Genomic DNA, 15946 nt, shown 5'->3' with positions numbered 1-15946 from the left:
CTCACTGGTCTATAATTTCCTGGGCTATCCCTACTCCCTTTTTTGAACAAGGGAACAACATCTGCAACCCTCCAATCCTCCGGAACCTCTCCCATCCTCATTGAGGATGCAAAGATCATTGCCAGAGGCTCAGCAATCTCCTCCCTCACTTCCCACAGTAGCCTGGGGTACATCCCAGATGGTCCCGGTGTCTTATCCAACTTGATGCTTTCCAAAAGCTCCAGCGCATCCTCTTTCTTAATGCTCAAGCTTTTCAGTCCACTGCAAGTCATCCCTACAATCTCCAAGATACTTTTCCGTAGTGAATGTTAAAGTTAAGTATTCATTAAGTACCTCTGCCATCTCCTCTGACACTTTTCCGCTGTCACACTTGATTAGTCCTATTCTCTCACGTCTTATCCTCTTGCTCTTCACATACTTGTAGAATGCCTTGGGGTTTTCCTTAATCCTGTCCGCCAAGGCCTTCTCATGGCCCCTTCTGGCTCTCCTAATCTCATTCTTAAACTCCTTCCTGCTAGCCTTATAATCTTCTAGATCTCTATCATTACCTAGTTTTTTTGAAGCTTTCATAAGCTTTTCTTCTTGACTAGATTTACAACAGCCTTTGTACACCACGGATCCTGTACCCTATCATCCTTTCCCTGTCTCATTGCAACGTATCTACGCAGAACCCCACACAAACATCCCCTGAACATTTGCCACATTTCTTCCCTACGTTTCCCTGAGAACATCTGTTCCCAATTTATGCTTCCAGGTTCCTACCTGATAGCTTCATATTTCCCCTTACTCCAATTAAATGTTTCCCTAACTTGTCTGTTCCTATCCCTCTCCAATGCTATGGTAAAGGAGATAGAATTGTGATCACTGTCTCCAAAATGCTCTCCTACTGAGAATCCTGACACCTGACCAGGTTCACTTCCCAATTCCAGATCAAGTACAGCCTCTCCTCTTGTAGGCTTATCTACATACTGTGTCAAGAAACCTTCCTGAACACACCTAACAAACTCTACCCCATCTAAACCCCTCACTCTAGGGAGATGGCAATCAATATCTGGGAAAAAAATCTCCCACCACAACAACCCTGTTATTATTACTCCTCTCCATAACTTGTCTCCTTATCTGCTCCTCGATGTCCCTGTTACTACTGGGTAGTCTATAAAAAAACACCCAGTGGAGTTATTGATCCCTTCCACTTCCACCCACAGAGACTCAGTAGACAATCCCTCCACGACTTCCTCCTTTTCTGCAGCCCTGACACTATCTCTGATCAGCAGTGCCACGCCCCCACCTCTTGTGCCTCCTTCCCTGTCCTTTCTGAAACATCTAAAGCCTGGCACTCGAAGTAGCCATTCCTGCCCCTGAGCCATCCAAATCTCTGTAATGGCCACAACATCCAAGTGCTGATCCACGCTCAAAGCTCATCTGCTTTATTCAAAATACTCATCGCATTAAAATAGACACATCTCAAACCATCGGTCTGACTGTGTCCCTTCTTTATCATCTGCCTATCCTCCCTTTCAAGTTCAAGTTTAGCCACTCAGCTGTACACATATATACAGCCAAACAAACCAGCATTCCTCTGGGACAAAGGTGCAGAACACAGTGTATATATCACATACAGCACATAAAATAGTATTACCGTAGATTCCGGATTATAAGCCGCTACTTTTTTCCCACATTTTGAACAGCTTTGAACTCTGCGGCCTATAATCCAGAGCGGCTAATACATGGTTTTTTTTTTCATGCCGCCTCGTAAACATTTTGCCTCGTAAAAGTAGACCAATAAAATTGATGAGTAGTTCACAGAGGTCCAATGAAATTGTACGATAAATCAAGCGCACTTTCACAATTAAATTATTGTAAATCAGTCATTTGTACTCACCCTCATCAACATGGAAAATACTCGAAGAAAAGCAAGACCCGAGCGCGTCAGAGCCGATTAGACCCGATCGCATTGCGCAAGCGCGTCAGAGCCGATTAGACCCGATTAGACCCGATCGCATTGCGCAAGCGCGTCAGAGCCGATTAGACCCGATTAGACCCGATCGCATTGCGCAAGCGCGTCAGAGCCGATTAGACCCGATCGCATTGCGCAAGCGCGTCAGAGCCGATTAGACCCGAGCGAAAACGCTGCTTTTAAGTTAAAGTCGATCAATAACTTTTCCTGGTAAACTGCAGTATATATATTTTTACCAGTCGCTAGGAGATATTGGAATGTTGTTCGTGCTGTTCAGTAAAAAAGTATATGCAACGTAATTTGTGTTACCGATACGTATGTATATTTAAAAGTAGCGGTGCGGCCTAAAATCCGGTGCGGTCTTTACAATTAAAAAATTGATTTTATTTCTAAAATTAGAGCCTGCGGCTTTTAATCAGGTGCGCTCTGTAGTCCGGAATCTACGGTAATACAATAATATTAACAAATAATAAAAATATATTCTGTAAATGCATCTACAACATATGGTTAAATATACAACAGTACAATGCTACTGGCTCTGTCATAAATAATGTGTACTGGCTGCTGGTAGGGTGTGCAGATGTCTAACAGCCTGGGGCGAAGAAGCTGTTATTCAGCCTGACAATCCTTGATCTTATACTGAGGTGCTTTCTAACTGATGGTAGGAGGTCAAAAAGATTGTAGGATAGATGGGAGGGGTCCTTGACAATGCTGAGGGCTCTAAAAATGCAGCTCTTCTGGTAATTGTCCTAGATGAGGTGAGGAGAGAGACCCCGATGATTCTCTCGGCAGTCATCGTAATCTGATGCAGGGTCAGCGGACAAACGCCTTGCATTTCCCATATCCTCACTATTTTCACTACAGTACCCAGGCCAATGATGATCATCTAACCTGGATATTGTGCAAAGTTCCTTTTATGTTGTGGCAATCCCTTTGCTTTATAGAATTTAACAAAATAATTGGAGATGGTTTTTTTTGTTTGGTCCAAGATTGAGCAACTTAGAGATCATGAAATGCAGTGAAGAAATTAGAATACTGATGGACTTGCAAAAACTTTACAGGAAATATGAACTCCATGAAGGTTTTAAATTACTTTGTCAAATTGCTTTCTTTTTAGTATAGGACAGACAACAGATTTATAGTTTCCCCCAGCCCAGCTGAAAAAAAATCTGGGGTCTGTACTTTTATATCATACACTGATGACCACATGAAAGAAAGGTGATAGAATGACATACTAGTGGTGCTCTTGCCTCAGAGCATCAGTCACCCAGGTTCAATCCTTGGTCCGGTGCTCTCTGTGTGAAGCAGGAGTTCCCAACCTGGGCGTCCATGGATCCCTTGCTTAATGGCAATTGTCCATGGCATAAAAAAGTTTGGGAACCCCTGGTGTAGAGTTTGCATATTCTCCTCCAGATGTTCTGGTTTCCTCCCACATTCCAAAGGTAGTGGAGACACAAGAGATTGCTGATGCTGGAAGAACTCGGCAGTGTTACGCCTGTAGCCCCCTCCTTTTTGAGAATCGCAAGATCGCTATTAATTCAGGTCCGGAGACCCAGGAAATGAGAGAGAGACATTTGGAATGTTTAGCCCCGCGGCGATACAAAGCTACGGGAAACGGCCATTGTCTCTTGGAGACGGAATTGTGTATTAAAATACTGTGCTTCGTGGAAGCCCTCGGGCAAAGTGGGCTGGTTGGGGGGATGGCATCATTCCAACCTGATTGACATCTGCGACCCTGTGAGTCAGGATAAAAGAGGGTCTGGGGAACAGCCCCTACACACACACGCACCAGGAGAAACGCTAGCAGTTCCGTGACGACGTTTAATAGCCATAGCCGGTGGAGGGCCCACGTGTGTCCTTTCCCGTTGCCCTGGGATTGAGGCCCTACCACGGAAGGCAGCTTAGCTAAGGAAGAGATCACCACCGACGCCATTTCGAAGGATCGACATCATAAAACAGACAATCGGGCAAGTTCTAAGCCTCCGTCTCTCTCTTGACTCCAACCCAAGGCTGCAGCCTACAGCTTGAATGAACTAAAGTGACTTTTATATTTCCATCGGACAATACATTATCCCCTAGACAACGATAGAGCTATTTCTTATTTATTATTATACCCGCACTTTTAGATTTAGTATTGACAACGTATATTATATGTATGGTTGCATTGATATTATTTTTGTGTATTTTTATCAATAAATACCGTTAAAAATAGTACCATCAGACTTCAACGGACCTCTCTATCTTTGCTGGTAAGTGACCCAGTTACGGGGTACGTAACAGCATGCAAGAGCTTCTGTAGAAAGAAATTAATTATTGATTTCAGGTCAAAATGCAGCAACAGGGCTGAAATGTCGACAATTCCTTCTCTGTCATGAATACCACTCAGCCTGCTGAGTTCCACAAGATTGTTCATTCCAAAGGTTCATCTAAAGTGGCTACTGTAAATTGTAGTTGACACATAAATGAGTGAAGTGGTTGTGCTGGAATCTTTGAGGAGTGTTGATGAGAGTGTTTGAAATGTAAAAGAGGATTACTGTACTGTGAAGAGATGCTTTATAATCAGCTCGGACTTGGTGAACCAAAGGGTCTGCTTTCATGCTGCTGATCCCATTTGAGTTCTTCCCTCGGTTTATTTTTCTCCGTGAAGTAGCTGGCTTTCAGCATGCCGCACTGTGATCACTGCTCAGGAGAAGTCTGCTTGATGTGATAAAGCCTCTGAAAGAGAGGAAAGAATTAAAGGGTTGATTGGCTTATCTCAGTTTAGCGTCTGAAAAAGGCAAACATATTTTAATTAGACCCTTTGAGAATAGTTAATGCCAATAAATTACTGCTTTTTAGCTAGAAGTTATATATTTCAACATGTACTTTAAACATTATCAATGTTATCTCCTGTTAGTATTATTGTATTGAGGGATGGAAACATTAGTGGACTTACTGACTGTACCCCTCTCACCAGCCTCATATGCAAACTCAGCTCATTAACTAACACTGCTAACAGGCACGTGACTCAGCGGTGAGAAGCCACACCTTTCATAAACAGTGTGTGTCTAGGGTCATTATGCCTGGGGGTTCAACCAGACAGGAAAGTTGGGACATTCCAATTAACAGAACCTTGATTTGAGCAAATGCTATGTAAATACTGCCCATACACGGTTATTGGTCGGCAAGAAATAATAGATCGTGCAATGCACCACATAAAATTATAAAGAAAGTATATTTACCAATTTCAGCTTTATCAAATAGTTAATAGGAAAAGAAAAGAGCCCATTACAGTTAAACGAGTCCAATATGCACGTAACGTTGGAGCTAATACAGGAGTCATCTTTTCCTCATGCGCTGGACCACGGTTTGTGTGAAAACACCTGCTGCAGTCTGAACTTCCCTGGAAGACCATCTCCGGCAGCTGGCTCTCTCTCTCAGGAGTACTGGCCCTTCCTTTTTACAGCCATCATTTACACAAGGCACTTTGTCAATGGGGACTGTCCTTCAATGGTATTCTGCAGTATCCTCCCTTCTGTTCTGCTTTGCAGCTCCCACAAAAGACCCCAAACCAGGCTACTATCCATCATAAAACTCTTTCCACCCCGCTCCCTCTAGAACATTCTCCCAATCCCACCATCCTGATTGGCTGACACAACATTCTTAAGTTAAACAACATGGCCTCTTACTGCTATCCAAAACCAAAACATTCTACCAGCAAGACACACTGCTTTTGCAGAAAGCTGCTAAAATGAAATACCTAGAGCACAGCAATAGAAATCTTAACCAGGGCATTACATGACTTTTCTACATTTATACATATTGGAATGGTTACTTGAGTTTCTTGTTAGAGAATCATGCCACTAATCAGATTAATGAAACCTATACATTTCTACAGGTGAATGTGGAAATATCTTACTTTAACTTTTTCTTATTATGTACTAAGCTATTTGGCCCATCAAATCTATGTTGGTTCTCAGAGCAATCTCAATGATCACATTTGTCTCTCACATGCCCATTAACTTCCCCAACTCTCCTTGGCACTCACTGACACCAATTAACCTATGTCTTTGGAGTGTGGGAGGAAAAACTAGAGTACCCGGGGGCAACCCACACAGTCTCAGAGATTGAGACTACAATATTAAGGGTAATTGAGGAAGCAATAACTTAAAATGTTTTAGTCCTTAGAATAAATAATTTAAAAATATTGCAATTCTTACTTATAACTATAATAATTAATTCTGTCACAAGGCATTGGTTTGCTAATGATAAACTCTGTTATCAAAGATCATTGATTGTAAATAATGTTTAATCGCAGACTGCCTTTCATTTGCTTATTGCAGGTATAGCTGTGACTGTGTGAACACTGGATATACGGGTTTGCACTGTGATTTCTATGTCCCTGGTTGTCTTTCACAACCCTGTCTCAATAGCGCCACCTGCCAGGACACTGATGGAAATTACACTTGTCACTGCTGGCCAGGTTTGTGTTTTTACATTTTGTATAAACGACTATTGTTATCTTGTTCAAAGTATCAACATAGTGTTATTAAACAAAATCAGCATTTTCTATTAATTTATCATATTGGGAAATGTATGGTTATATGTATTTTAATATAGTCAGTGCCTTGATTGCTCTAAGTTCTGATTTTAAAATATTTGTGCTGTTTGCTGTACTCACGCACGTGGTTTTTCTCACCGTGTACATAGTTATGCAGTCAAACCATACGCAGAACATTTCTGTTTGTAAGAAGAAGGTGCTAGTCTTGTGAATGAGATCATTAGACATAGGAGCAGAGTTAGGGCACTTGGCCCATGGACTCTGATCCACCATTAATAAATCATGGCTGATTTATTACTCTCTCAACCCCACTCTGCTGCTTTCTCCCGGTAACTTTCTACATGCTGACTAACCCAGAACTTATCAACCTCTGCTTTATATATACTCAATGGCTTAGCCTCCACATCTATCTGTGGCAATGAATTCCACAGATTCACCGACCCCTTGCTAAATAAATTCCTTCTCATCTCTGTTCTAAATGGATGCTCCTCTATTCTGAAGCTGGGCCTTCTAGTCATAGGATATCCTCCCCAAATCCACTCTAAGTATTTCAATATTCACTAGGTTTCAATCAGATCCTCTCTCATTCTTCCAAACTCCAGAGAGTATAGGGCATCAAATTCTCCTTATATGTTAACCCTTTCATTGCTGTAAATCTCTTCTGGACTCTCTCCAACGCCAGAACATATTTTCTTAGAAAAGGAGCCCAAAACTGCACACAATACTCCCAAGTACAGTCTGACCAATGCATTACATCTGCTTTTATACTCTAGTCCTCTTGAAATGAATATTAACATTGTATTTGCCTTCCTTACCAGTGACTCAGCCTGCAAATTAACCTTTAGGGAATCCTGCAACAAGGATCATTCCCTTTGCACCTCTGAATTTTGGATTTTCTCCCCATTTAGAAAATAGTCTACGCATTTATTCCTTCTACAGGAGTGCATGACCAGACACTTCCCTACACTTTGTTCCAGCTGCCACTTCTTTGCCCATTCACCCAATCTGTTCAAGTCCTTCTGCATTCTCCCCGCTTCCTCAACACTATCCACTCTTCCACTTATCTTTATATCATCTGAAAACTTGGCCATAAAGCCATCAATTCTGTCATCTAAATCGTTGACATATAAAATGAAAAAAGCAGTCCCAATACTGACCCTTGCAGAACAGCACTTGTTACTGGGAGCCAAGCAGAATAGGCCCCTTTATCCTGACCCTTTACTTCCTGTCAATCAGCCAATCTTCTATCCATGCTAGCATCTTATTTGTTATCTTGCTAAGCAGCCTTATGTGCGGCACCCTGTCATAGGCCTTCTGAAATCCAAGTACATAACATTCACTAATCTCCTTTGCCTATCCTGCCTATCATCTTCTCAAAGAATTGCAACAGATTTTTCAGAAAATACTTCCTTTAACTAGGTTCGCTTTGGCCTACTTTATTATGCACCTCCAAGTATCCTGAAACCTCAACCTTAATAATGGACTCCAACATCTTCCCAATCACTGAAGTCAGGCCAACTAGCCTATAATTTCCTTTCTTATGCCCGCCTCCTTTTTTAAAGAGTGGAGTGACATTTGCAATTTTCCAGTCTTTCAGAACCATTCCAGAATCTGGTGGTTCTTAAGAGATCTTTACTCATGCCTCCACAATCTCTTCAGCTACTTCTATCAGAACTCTGTGTTGTAGTCCCTCTGGTGACTTATCTACCTTCAGTACTTTCGGTTTCCCAAGTTCTTATCCTTAGTAATAGCAACTACATTTACTTCTGCCCTGACATTCTTGAATTCTGGCATTCTGCTAGTGTCTTCTACAGTGAAGACTGACACCGCAGGGCAAAATCAGTTCAAAGATTCAAAGTGCGCTCATTAAGAATGTATAAATTATACAACCTTGAGATTTGTTTGCTTAACAAAGCAATGAACCCAAAAGAACCTACCGGTAATTTACAAAAAGTAAGAACAACCCTCAGTACCCACAGAAAAAGAGGAAAAAAAATCAAAACAAATCATGGAAACAATGGAAGGAGCAATAACAATAACAACGGCATTCTGAACCAAATTGAGCCCTTAGATCCAGATTCCCAGAGTAGGCCTGAAGCCTCAGTCTTCAGTTCATCATATCAGCAGGGCAGGTCACTAGAAAGTTTGCAGACATGAAGCACAGCAGTCCCAGAACCTCAGCTTCATGGAGAGAGGAGCTCCAAGACTCTCTGGGTGGGCTTTTTAAATTGTATGAACCTCTCATTAAGACCTGGGCTCGGGGTGGCGAATCACTCCAGGCCTAGAACACACTGCACAGCGATTCACTTTGGACCTAGATTTCACTGTCAGAGAAGCCGTTCTTGACCTCTCCAAATCTGCCTGGCACTTAGAACTATCCAACCTCGCCTGACTCTCAACACCTGATCTTTCTAGTCTATCTGGGCCAGAGTTTGGATTGTCTAAACAGCATACTGTACCTCACATTAGGACCCAGGCCTTGCTGTGGCATTTGCTCAGTTGGTGGCGTAACACAAGCAGCCAGAGATTGTGGTAAGCATTGGTACCAATGACATAGGGAGCAAGGGGGAGGAGGTCCTGACTAGAGGGAATTAGGGAAAAGCCTGCTGCGGAAGGTATGGCCTATATACAAAGGATTGGTTGCATGGGTTTGCTGGAGCCGTTGGGGAGGTTTTAAACTCAGTTGGCAGGGGGATGGGAACCAGAGTGATATGACCGAGGATAGGGGTGCAGGGTAGGGGTCTTGTCTAAGTTACCTGCTGAGTGGAGTTTAATGTGACAGCAGTGGTTTCAGTGCTACCTGTTCGCAATGAAGCAGCTTAACTTGTTCTTTAACACAAGATGACAATAGTAATCTCATATTCTCGGTTTTATTTCCTTTCCCTGAGTTTTGTGCAATGTTTGTTACGGCATTGTAAGCCACTTCCCACGACGATCACTCATAGTATGTCATTTAAGCCAACATGGAAACCAGCTCAGTCCAGTATCACAGATTGATACACTGTGTGGCTATTAATCATGATTATGAAAGGTCAAAACAAACCAAACAGTCCTGCCGAAGGGCTTCAGACCGAAACATCAACTGTACTTTTCTTCCATAGATGCTGCCTGACCTGCTGAGTTCCTCCAGCATTTTGAGTGTGTTGAGCAAATAACTACATTTAGTTTTAAAGATGTATGTGGCCAAGTTCTTTGAACGGTAAATTATAAATGCATGGAATGTCAAGAAAGATCCTGCAAAATTCAGAGTCCCAATATGTAACCAGTTCCTAGAAAGTGGAGCTCTATCAAGCATTAATCCAAAATTACACATTTTTAGAAAGCTGAGGCCTGGATAGTGAGATCCTGCTCAAACAAAGCTATGTATGCAAAACTGTCCCTTTACGTGGTTAGCTGAATGCCACAGAACCATGAAGTAAAGACATTTTTGTACAAGTTCTTTGATTTGTTCTTCAACTCTGTTGTTGCTAGTAGTTCATAATGTTCGTGGGTAGCACGATTGTCAGTGACAGCTGCAAACTACACTGGACATTACCTGCTGTCAGTACCTGGTTCAGATTGTCTGCATTTCTTGGAGGTGATTGAGCTATTCTGAGCTTTAGTGTGGAGAGAGTGAGTGAAAAGACGAATGGAAGGAGAGGGCTGATGAAAGAAAAGATTCTGATTAAAGTTAGGCAGAACAAACAAAGTGTAAAGAAGAAAGGTAAAAGGAGAATGGATGACGGATGAATGAGAAAAAGGATGAATAAAGAGAAGCAAGAGAGAAAGGAGTGAAAAGACAAGTAAGAAGGGGCAGGTGAAAGAGGTGAGAGCAGACATGATATTTTTTCCCTCTGCTTCATTTACTAATTTCTAATTCAACAATCACAGGCTTAAAGAATGGTAGAATTTTGTTCAGATTTTTGATGTCCTTTCCCCCACAATCCTTATCCAACTCTATCCCCACCTCCAAATAACCCTCATTTCATGACTCTTGGGTGGAGAGTATTGATTAATTTTCTTTTGCGGTCCAGACTGTAAAAGTAATTGTTACCATCATATGCATTTTGTGATTTAAATTCAGGTTTTGTGGGGGCACAATGTGAGATCGATATCCCTGAGTGCTTCAGTAATCCTTGTCTACATGGGGCAGAGTGTGTTGAACTCTCCTGGCGAAGCTTGTATGGAAATACAATTGAATTGCCTGTAGTCTTTAGCTATGAGCGTGCTTCTGGCTACATCTGTAAATGTCAGCATGGATTTACAGGTAACCTTCACAGTTATACTTTGCATTTTGTTTCCTGAGGAAGAACATTGCAGAAATCATCAGAGATTTTAGTTTACTTTGGTAGTAAACAAATACTTAGAGACAAAACAAGGCTAAGGATTTTGCCCTTTCTTTCATCTGGGGACTACTATCAGTTTAATTATTGACATTATAATAAGTGATGTCATTTGGCGAAACACTTCAATAATAATGCACATGGAAACTGAATTCTAATTTAGAAATATTATCAAAGGAAATAGATGCCCTTAACATTGAATGAGTTGTCCGTTAAAGGTGAAATAGTTTTCCATGGAATTAATAATTTTTCAAAATTAGAATGTCTTAATTGGTAACTCACTGGCTTAAAGACTTTTTAAATCAATTTTTAATGTAGCATTCTTGTTGCATCCTCGTTGGGAATCTTACTCTGGAAATTGGGGTAGGCAGGACAAAAGTTCTAACAAAACAGAGGAGATGAATTTCCTTTTGAGCACTAAAAGATTCCAAAATATAAGCAAATTTATTCCACCCGGAGCTGGGTCAATCTTCAGGAGCACATCGCCAGATTATTTCAAGTTGGAACATAGAACAGTGCAGCATAGGAACAGGGCCTTGCGCCAAACCAACTGAAAATTAAAATAAAAGCTACAAATACTAATTCCTCCTATCTACGCAATGTCCATATCTTTCCAACTTCATCATATTCATATGCCTATCTAAATGTCTCTTAAAAGCCTCTAATGTATTTGCCTCACCATACCAGGTGGTGCATCCCAGGCATCCACCTCTCTCTGAGTAAAAACACATACCCCTCCCATCTCCTTTGAACCTACCCCCTCTCACCTTCAGTGCATACCCTCTGGTATTAGACATTTCAACCCTGGGAAAAAGCTGCATACATTTCTAAATTTCAGTTCATCCATCTGCTTTAAGCTGAGTCAGTGGCTCTGAGACAACATGTTAAATAGACTCTGGAAAAAGCAAACCCTTTTTAGGATGATTTCTGCTTAACTTGTCAGTTTTGTGGAGAATATGAACATGTTTCTCTCACGAGAAACTTATTTTTAAAAAACTCCACCAAGAGCTCGCCAACATTCTCCCACAGGAGGAGGGCAGGATACATGATGTCAGAAAAAGGACTGCCTCCTGCTTAATAAACCTGTAGCAAACTGATACATTGCAAAACAGAGGCAACTAATTGACTTCACACTGCTAAAGAACATTAGACAGCTCAATTAATATATAGCTGGATGCAAATCTTCCCGCGACCATTTCAAATGCTGAAAAAGGATCAACATCAACAAGCCTTTTTAAAATGTATTGATTAACATAATTAATACAATATTGCTGGTAACCAGTTGGGTTATGGGATTAATTGGAACAGATCTGCTTGTGTTAGGCTTTCTCAATTTCATACATCAGCAGAGATGTAATGTGCTTCTATGTTAGGACCCCTGTAGTATCCAAGATACCTTCAAGGAGCGGTGCCCTGGGAAGGCCGTGTCCATCATTAAAGACCCCCACCACCCAGGACATGCCCTCTTCTCATTGTTACCGCCGGGAAGGAGATACAGAAGCCTGAAGGCACACACTCAGCGATTCAGGAACAGCTCCTTCCCCTCTGCTGTCCGATTTCTAAATGGACGTTGAAGCCAATATATATTTACTCCAGTTCAGTATTTTTTCTCCATATTTATTTATCATGTATTTCATTGTACTCTTGCCATAAAGTTAATGTATTTCATGATATACGTTGGTGATATTAAACCTGATTCAGATTAGTCCTTAAGGACAACTCACCACAGCCATTTTATATCAGTAATTGGTTAACAATTACTTATCAACAGGTGGTTACTTAGAACAGATTCACTGAAACAGACTAACTAGATGACAATTAACTGCTGTTAATAGCAGATGGAAGAAATTAGTGTTAGCAAGGGCTGGAGAAAATGGATAACTTTGATGTAATGTGATGTGTACATAGAATGAGGCCATTCATGCTTGGTTTATGATAAAACTCCCTCATACAGGAGGTAATATAGTTGTATTTTGCAATAAGATGCTGAGACAAGAAAGTCATCTTCTTAGCTTTATTAGTAAATAGGAATTGACAGTCGAGTAGTCTCCCAGACCTTTTCTATTCAAATTACTAGTTAGTAGCTAGTTTGAATTTGATCTTAACCATTGGATGATAATCATAAAGCAAAGGTGAAAGTTTTTGTGCCTTTTATTCTGTATATTGTATATAAAGGGAAGACGGGAGGATGAATACAGGGCCCTGGTGGAGGACTTTATCAAATGGTGCAAACTGAATCTTCTGCAACTCAACATCAGTAAGACAGAGGAAGACTAAGCCTGCGTTGCTCCCTGTTACCATTGACAGTGGATGTGGTGAGAACCTACAAGTACCTGGGGGTGCACCTGGATGACAGACTTGAGTGGAGCACCAACAGAGAGGCTGTGTACAAGAAGGGCCAGAGTCACCTCTTCTTCCTGAGGAGACTGAGGTCTTTTGGAGTGTGCAAGCCTCTTCTTCGCATGTTCTACCAGTCTGTTGTCGCCAGTATGCACTTCTATGCAGTGGTGTGCTGGGGCAATGGCATCAGCATTGCCCCAGGCTCAATAAACCGATTAGAAAGGCTGGCTTGGGATTTCCTGGTGGTGGCTGATGGAGTAACAGCAATCTGCTGTTGCTGCAACCTTCATCATCTTACTATTTCCAATCTGTATTTCCAATCCAACTTCTTTTGTAAGTGTGATTTTCTTTCAATATGGCTACAAGGGGTGCTAGAGGTACTAAAGAGGATGATCTCCCTGCCTCTTTGGATTCTATTATGGATTTGCTGCAAAGTCATACACGAGAAGCCTCTGAGAAGTTTCAACAATTCAGCTCTGAATTTAAACAAATAGATGGTAAATTGGATTCTATTCAACAAACTCCTAATGAACACGATAAACATATAAAAAAAATAGTGAAGCAATTTTGTCATCTTTGGAAACGGAAGTGGATCAATTGCAAAAGCTTTGTGAAAAGCAATTGAAGTCCAACGAAAAGTTAAGACAGAAGATTATCAACCTAGAAAATAGATCTAGAAGAAAAAACCTACAGGTTCTGGGTCTTGAAGAATTAACCGAAGGTAATCATCCTATGGAATTTTAACTTTTTGCAAGAATTATTTCTGGAAATTTTGATGTCTTTGCCTATGATTGATCGCACTCACAGGTCTCCCGTGTTTAAACCTCCTAACAGAGACAGACCAAGATCAGTAATAATCTGTTTTCATGAATTTAAAACAAAGGAACTGTTAATACGCGAATCTCATCGAAGAGGCATGATTGTCTATAATGGTTGCAAGGTTAGAATTGTTGAAGATTACTCGCCTGAGGTTATGCAGGAACGTGCTAAGTTCAAAGAAGTTATCTCTGAGTATTTTAACAAGGGTTTCAAGCCTTCCTTTCGCTACCCAGCTCAATTCAGAATCACACATAAAAATGGAACTTTCGAATGGTTTTGTTCAACTGTTGAAGCACAAAGGTTTTTAAAATCCGAAGGCTAGCTGTTTAGTTTGTCCTTACATGAAGGCACAAGATTAAATGAGAAACTTTTAATTCACAAATCCTGTTGAAGGGGCATGATTGGTTATAGGCTGGCATATTAAGACTCTCAAAGACTATTTGCTTGAGGTTATGCAGGATTATGCTAAGTTTAAACAAGCTTTGTTGGAATTTTTTTAACAAGGGTTTCAACCCGTCCCTTGGCTACCCGGTCTGACTGAGAGTCTCGTTAAAGATGGATCCTTCGAATGGTTTTGTTTGAATACTGAAGCACAAAGATTTTTTAAACTTGAAGGCTAACTGCTTAGTCTGTTTTTTCATGAAGGTATAAGATTAAATGTTTAATGTCTTTCTGGATGAATAATTGTATCTTTTATTTTTGGTAAACTTTTGTAAATAATTTCCTTTTGTATTTTAATACTGTATTTTTGATATACAAGAATTGAATTTCTTGTTTGGATATTGTTTAGCCTAGGTTGGAATATAAATAACCTTGAAACTAATTGGAATGATCACCAGGTGTTTTGGGGGGGTTGTCCGTAGTTGTAGATGCCGACTTTCTATTGGTCAGTCTTCTTTCTTTGGAAGGTGGGCGGGGATTGTTTTTTTTCTCAGAAGCTGTTTACAAATTTATAGCCAACTTGTTGCTTGGTTACCATTTCTCAAGGTTTATGGGTTGGTTTTTAACTTACATTTTAACCCTTCCTTTAAATAACATTAAAATGGACCGAACTATTAATTTACTCAGTTTTAATGTGAAAGGGTTAAATCACCCTATTAAACATAATAAGATTTTTGCTTATATTAGGAAATTTAAGGTCCCTATTATTTTCTTACAAGAAACTCACATACGGAAATGTGATAATTTATGTTTTTTTTGCCGTTGGAACGGACTTTGTTTTCACTCTTCTTTTCAGGCCAAACCTAGAGGAGTTTAGAATCTTATTGATGTTTCCTTTGTTCAACATAAAGTAGTGCCTGATACTAATAGATGTTTTGTTATAGTTTCTGGAAAACTAGATAATAAATTGATAGTATTTGCCAATGTGTATGCCCCAAATGTAGATGATCCAGGATTCTTTGAGCGTTTTTTTTCCCATTTTTACCAGATCTGAGTCTTTATTCTTTGGTGATGTGAGGAGATTTTAACTGTTGGCTAGACCCAATTTTAGATCGATCATCTTCTAAGCCAATGTTTCTTAATAATTCAGCTTTGTTTATTCAATCTTTTTTATTGAAATGTGGTATTGTTGATGTTTGGCGTTTCTTGCGTCCTTTAGATAGGGTGAACTCATTTTTTCCCATGTTCATCATACATATTCCAGGATTGATTATTTTTTTATTGTTAGTCAAATGATTTCATCATTTTGTTCCTGTGAATATAAAGAGATTGCTGTTTCAGATCATGCTCCTGTATTTCCATCTTTAATTATCCCTGGTCTTCCTCAAACAAACAGATTTTGGCATTTTAATACAACTTTGTTATCTGATAAGGAGTTTTTAAAATTTCTAGAGAGGCATATTATTTTGTTTTTTGAAGAGAATAAAAAGGAAAAGACCTAATCTTATTGTATGGGATACTTTCAAGGCCTATATTAGAGGACAAATTATTTCTTATACTGTGTGTATCAAGAATAAAACTAATAAA

General features: G+C 40.3%; 1 protein-coding gene across 1 annotated transcript in view; it reads left to right on the top strand.

Moving 5' to 3' along the window:
- crb1 (crumbs cell polarity complex component 1) overlaps nucleotides 1–15946 on the top strand; it is a 164852-nt gene that overhangs the window by 64452 nt on the left and 84454 nt on the right. Inside the window, exons 4-5 of the mRNA XM_073063503.1 lie at nucleotides 6280–6419; nucleotides 10561–10743. Coding sequence (XP_072919604.1) covers nucleotides 6280–6419; nucleotides 10561–10743 — 323 coding nt within the window. The remainder of the gene's footprint in view (nucleotides 1–6279; nucleotides 6420–10560; nucleotides 10744–15946) is intronic.

Source organism: Hemitrygon akajei, chromosome 12, assembly GCF_048418815.1.
Source record: "Hemitrygon akajei chromosome 12, sHemAka1.3, whole genome shotgun sequence".
NCBI lineage: Eukaryota > Metazoa > Chordata > Chondrichthyes > Myliobatiformes > Dasyatidae > Hemitrygon > Hemitrygon akajei.
The sequence above is the reverse complement of the archived record's forward strand: the minus strand, read 5'-3'. Positions and strand labels throughout refer to the sequence as shown.